This window comes from Pseudoliparis swirei, chromosome 16, assembly GCF_029220125.1.
Source record: "Pseudoliparis swirei isolate HS2019 ecotype Mariana Trench chromosome 16, NWPU_hadal_v1, whole genome shotgun sequence".
Classification (NCBI taxonomy): Eukaryota; Metazoa; Chordata; class Actinopteri; order Perciformes; family Liparidae; genus Pseudoliparis; species Pseudoliparis swirei.
In genome coordinates this window covers 10989443-10995657 of record NC_079403.1, presented here as the reverse complement: position 1 = coordinate 10995657, position 6215 = coordinate 10989443, and the positions used below count along the sequence as shown (strand labels likewise).

Sequence of the window (6215 nt, the reverse complement as noted above, 5' to 3'; positions counted from 1 at the left end):
ATATGTCTAGCAGTAAATATGCCCATATTTTTTAATATGATCATCTAATCATAACAAAAATACTTATTTTACTTCTTAATGTCAACATTTTAAATTCATTTTTAAATATACCTGTAATGTAGCTGTTAAAAATATCACAAATTGGATCCTCAATATTCCTGTTCATTCCACATATCAACGCAACAACAAAATGCATGTATAATGAACATACACTGAAAGTGGAAAAGTGGCAAATTTTATTCTGCAAAAATCTGGCAAACATTGATGCTGGCATGCTTGGTTTAATTCGTAACATCCATATATTAATACATGTTATTTTACATGTGACTTTAATGATATCGTGTCGGCATACGCACGAAAGCGCTCTCTCTCTCTCTCTCTCTCTCTCTCTCTCTCTCTCTCTCTCTCTCTCTCTCTCTCTCTCTCTCTCTCTCTCTCTCTCTCTCTCTCTCTCTCTCTCTCTCTCTCTCTCTCTCTCTCTCTCTCTCTCTCTCTCTCTCTCTCTCCCCGACCGTTCTCGACGTACGTGACGTCGCTTCCTCTCTCCAACATGGCGCAGGAGGCAGGTCGTTAATGGAAATCTGAGGGATTTACCCCACCTTCCGTGTTTATTTATGTTTGTCTGTTAAAGGGCTCCGAGGCTGACGTTTGTAAAGGACTACATCTCTATTCGAGGCGGCTGCAGCCCCCCCACCCCCTCTTGGGACCAGGCACACCTCGCCCCAAATTCCGGTGCGACATGCTTGAGGGCAGAAAGACGAAAAACATGTTCCTCACACGAGCTTTGGAAAAGATCCTGGCCGACAAGGAGGTGAAGAAGGCTCACCATTCGCAATTGCGCAAAGCCTGCGAGGTGGCACTTGGTAAGTTGTGTTGTTTCAGCTGCACATTTTTCCATGTCTGGTCTCGGACTCATTGATTTAGACACGTCATGCAGCCGCTCACTTATTAACCGCTGATCCTGCAATGTCGCAGCGTTTGGCAACGCGGTGTCACTACCGGTCATTAAGCGGCCCCGCCGCTAATGTCGTCTTGTTTTGGCGTTATAATTCAGCCAAACCTGCGTATTTAATGGACGTGGCACACGGGCTAGCATTCCGTATCAAACACGGAAATGGTGCAGAAGGGGTGGGTGTTTGCAACACTGAACCGATGCTGCCAAACTAGTAGCGACGTGAGAACAGGCCTAACAACTAAGTTGTTTACGGCTGCATCCTCCTTCAGTATCAAACTGAGCAATAACCAACGCGTAAACATTCACCAAGTGTGTACTAAACTCATTTAGACGGCTTTATTTTACGCGTTTAACCCCATAGAGGCGTGAGGTGTTTGTGTCTCTTCCTGGTGCACAAGACCTGTAAGCTAGTAGCCGTGCCTGTTGAGTTCATGGCAGTTTATCCTTTCTATTGAATCCTTTATGCAATAAACAGTGTAATCATTGAACTCTCTGGGCGCTAATACGCGTTATTATGTTGTGAAACTACAGGAGAAGTTGGGACAGTGAAGTCAGAAGGCGTCAGCTGTCAGTAGCACCTCGATGCTATAGAACAGTGTCAAGCTAATGGTTCTGGTAATGGATGATTTCCGGTTGGATCGAAAATAAAATACAATTGAAATACACGTGGTACTTATCAAAATGAAAGATATTTAAATACCAAGCTGAAAGGATACATACATCTGTAAAATAATTAATATTAAATAACAAACCGTCACTTTATATTGCACATATATCCACGCCAGTTGTTGTCACATCGACCGTGCTTTTATTTTGAAGTCAACATCACTTAACTCCCGCTTTCAATTGAGCTACATGTGGTAGCTTTCTGAAACCATTTGTTAGCAGGTGTATTTTCCGAAACACCTTCTCGACATGACTATTAATAATAAATATACATTTTCTAAATAACATTTAAAACAAAAATTTTCAGAGCAGCATTTTACATGTATAATACCTTCATGGATATTGTTTTTCCATGCCAGACTTTGTTTTTAATCTGTTCTGAGTTGGAACAAGCTGGGGTTTGTCCTGCAAAAGGGAGTAATATGACACTGCCAGAGAAACAATGACTCCATGTTGTGCAGCAGCCAGACATCCAACCTGGCTTGACAGTTGCTGCCTTTACCGATTCATTCAGCTGTTGTGGCGTTTTAAAATGGCCTTGAAGGCCAATACACCGAGGCTAAGGCTTGCACTGATGTTTTGTAAAAAACAATCCACCTACACACACATCATATATTCCTCCCCCCACTTTGTTTGTTTAGCAACAGTAAAGAGAGGCTAGAGAAATGAGGTTAGTCTTCACTGAAAGAATGAGGCTCTGGAGCATGGGTCTTAAAGAAAAATACACCATATAATGCCCCAGTCATCATTGGAGAGTCAGTATTCTCTCTTTACATGTGAATCAGAGCATAAAGACCTGCATTGATGATAACAGGTGACACAATTTGTCACTGCAAGTGAATTGACCACCCTATGGGTTTTCTTGAAATGCAGGCTGTCCAAATGTGAGTCAGAAAACAATCAAGAACATGCCGTTAATGCTGACTGTCATACAGCATCCTAGCAGTTATTTACTGTTTAGAGCAGTGGTTCTCAACCTTTTTTCAGTGATGTACCCTCTGTGAAATACTTTTTTCAGCCAAGTACCCCCTAACCAGCGCAAATAATCTTTGGTAAAAAAAAAGTATACACAGCCATCAGTGTCGGATTTATTAAACTGTCAACACTGAACATTGCATTAAACTGAATGCTTTAGCATTTACATTTGAATGAGAAACTTGTGCTTGTGCTTCACTGAGGATCTTTGTCAGTCTTGGTGGCAGCGAGGCCACTGCTGTGATTAAGCTCTTCTCCATGGCACAGTCTGTTTCTTTGCTTTGTTTTGATCACAGTCATTGCAGAGAAGGAGGCCTCACATAAATATGTGGAGGCAAAGGGCAGTAGCTGCTCCAAAGCTTTCTGGCAGGTCAGGGTGCTCCTGCTTCACACACACCCAAAACTGTGTGAGTGTGGATGTGGCAAACTTCATCTGGAGGCCACGGTCAGATGACACTTCCAGGAGTTTTTCCTGATAAGTGACAGATAGCTTGCTTCTGTTTGCTTCAGACAAGAGAAATGGGTTTCTCACCCAATCCAGCTGTACAGATGTATCCTCCATGTCAGGAAAGTAGGAATGAAAATCTTTAATCACGTTGGTCAAATGTCCCACAATGACCGACTTGACTGGAGCTCTGTCCGCATCCTCACGAGAGAGAAAAGCATCCATGGGGAAAGCAGGTGAAATCTCCCTCTGCAGAGGACCTGCTCCACAGCTCTGCTTTCTTCAGGAAGCCACCCACCTTGTCAAAATGCTGGTCTCCTTGCCCTGCAGAGACACATTCAGTTCGTTCAGTTTGCTGAATATATCTGCCAGAGAGCGTGCTCACCTGTGTGCGCGGATGTGTCGGCGCATCACGGCAGAGCGATGCGACCCGAGAAGTGTTAACGGGGGGGGGGCTGAGCGATTAAATATATCTCGTGTTCTATTTTGTGGTGCCCCCTCAGGACTTGATGCCCTACGCGCAGCGCGCGTTATGGGAGCGGAGGCGCTGCGTGGACATAAATCCCATTAAAACATAGTCGTCTGAAAACTGACGGGATTTTGCCGGCTCTGGTTTGGCCTTCTTTGGCACTTGTCCCTTCGTGTTTTCAGCAGCATTGCTGCTACGCTTCAACCACGACTTCATTATTTGAGTTTAAAAGCCGGCAGTGATAGACCGGTCATGACCGTTAGCGTGTGCCACGTTGGGTCAAACCATCCTGATATGGGGGAGACTCTGGGTTTTTAGGATAATTAAATTAAATTGCCTACTAAATATACAATTCAGTTTATGAACTTACACTTGTGTTTTATTGAATATTTATTAAATAACTATTTTTAAAGGATTTTTGAATGGATGCTAATTTTAAATAGATTTTAAAAATCTCACGTACCCCCTGGAGTGCTTTCACGTACCCCCAGGGGTACGCGGACCCCCATTTGAGAACCACTGGTTTAGAGAGCAGCACCATATTTTGTCTCCAGATGTCATCGCCACTACAGTCTGTCTCTATGCTACTGATCAACATTCACCAGTTGACACTGAATTCTATTTCAGGGCGTACTTTCTCTTTAAGCAGTTTTCGTCACTGTTTTATGATCTCCTCAGGTCAGACTAACAATACTGAGGTAAAACCCTGTGTGGCAGCACAGTGCAGAAAGGACATAGTACCATTTATCAGCATAATTAACGGTCTATGTGGATTGAACTTCACACTGAGGCTCAGTCGTACTCTAAAAACCTCCAAAATGAGAATCTCTGTAACGAGCGTGACAGTGGCACAGTAGTAGTGCATATAAAAAACGACTCGGTGACCGAGTATACTGAGTGAGTTACATAATCCCCTCTAGCTCTTGGGGCTCTGAGACATCTCGGAGAGAGCTCCTGTGCCAGAGTCTCCTCTTTACTGCCACTGAACGTTCTCCTGTTATTCACTGTGCCGAACTATGTACAAGTATTGTTTGATTTCTTTTCCCTTGTGTAACACAAGGGTTCACTGCAGTGTCTTAATGCATAGGAATGAGGGAAACGGCTTTGGCTAGGCTGCCTTTGTTAGACAGTCCACCCTCCTCTCTCCCAAACTGACCTTTCTCTTTGATCATTAAAATGTCGCTCAGCAGTTTCCCAAAAAGAATGGTGTCTCAATTTATCATACACTCTATACAGTGGCGGTGTTGAGTCCTAATATCCTTGGAGCACATCGGTGGTTTCTTTGAGAGGAGCTGTCTGATTGGAGGAAGAGACGGAGGGGAAAGCTGACCGTTGACTCAAGTTATCGTAGGCCCTCAAGCTGTATCTGCCTCTCACCTGTAGGAGGCGAACATACAGGTTTCGGTTCATTCTTGTCACGCTTAGCTTGCTTCACGTGATGCTGGCTTAAAGGATGGTTTCATTGTTTTTTAACCCAACCTGTCTTGTTTGACTGGAGAAGCTCACGTGGGCTTCACTGCGACTGCAAAGTAGTCACACTGTGAAGGGAACGAGCTAAATCAGGGAACTCTGTCCAAGCTACCAGGCGAAGAGGAGTGAGAGCTTGTATCCAGGATAGTCGTCATTTGAGGAGTGGAGTCCTGCTGAGCACATTGCTCATTATCTCTCCCCTCAGGGTGTATGATCGGAGGGTCAGCTGCATAGGTCACAGCAACCTGTAAACCTTTTCTTCGTTCCTCCCGTCAAGTCCCATTACCTGCAGATGCATATTCTATTCAGTCTCTGGAAAGAGAACTACACCACGTCTGAAGCTTTGTTGGATACTCAATATGTCTGGGTTTTTTTCCCCTTGTCTTTCTTCCCACTGACCATCGATGAAAAAAGATGTACTCAATACCCGTGGTTGTAGCTTAAATGTTGTGGTTAATGTGTTCTCGTGTAGACAAAATAAGTACGGGCCGATAGCTTTATTATTGTTGTTTGCCTGTCCTCGATCAAAGAAATTCCAGGTTGACTAACACTCATACAAGTGTTTCTCCTCAAAGAATCGCAAAAACACATCATTTAAAATCTTTTTTTGACCAGAGATGGGCTATCCAGAAAATCATAAAAATGTCTAATCGACGAGAGAAAACAATCAATCAGTCGACTAACAGAATCGGAGGGGGCAGTCTAATTGTTATCACGTTTTTAAACTATTACCAACTAACATCAAGCAGACACACAGCAACATGGATCCCATTGGATTTATCTTTATCTCCACCTGACATCCACTATTCAGCAATGTTTTGTCCTGGTTTGTTCGGCCAACCCTTGAGACAAACATCCGACTCTCATTGCTTTCTAAATATTTGATTTCCTTCTTCATTTACTGGAGTCGTTTCACATTGGACAGGTACGGTTAAGTAGTCTGGGATTGTTTGCTGGGGGGTAAATACCTGCCTTTGGTTTTATATGAGTGTGTATGTGAGAGCAGTGTGTTCATTTTATGCCAGAAAGTCGTATTGTGAGTAAGCCACATCGTTGTCAGTTGGCTTGTCAGCAATTGCTGGCTGGCATATTGACAGTTTGAGTGTCTGCGGTTTGTTGCCTGCTGTCTGAGGGGTTTAATATTCATTACATCTGAATGCTTTGCCACATGGGGTTGGTATGAGAAAATAAATAACAATAAACCAGGAGGTGGCAGCTATATTGACACGGTGCAC

At 43.6% G+C, this 6215-nt stretch overlaps 1 protein-coding gene across 3 annotated transcripts in view; it reads left to right on the top strand.

The window, feature by feature from the left end:
* The first annotated feature begins 537 nt into the window (after window positions 1–537).
* Window positions 538–6215, top strand: part of arfgef1 (ADP-ribosylation factor guanine nucleotide-exchange factor 1 (brefeldin A-inhibited)) — a 56372-nt gene continuing 50694 nt past the window's right edge. For all 3 annotated transcript variants that reach the window (XR_008834002.1, XM_056433459.1, XM_056433458.1), the window contains exon 1: window positions 538–863. Coding sequence is in view for 2 of the 3 variants with exons in the window: in XM_056433459.1 (XP_056289434.1) it covers window positions 740–863 (124 nt within the window). In the remaining variant the exon portion in view is untranslated. The remainder of the gene's footprint in view (window positions 864–6215) is intronic.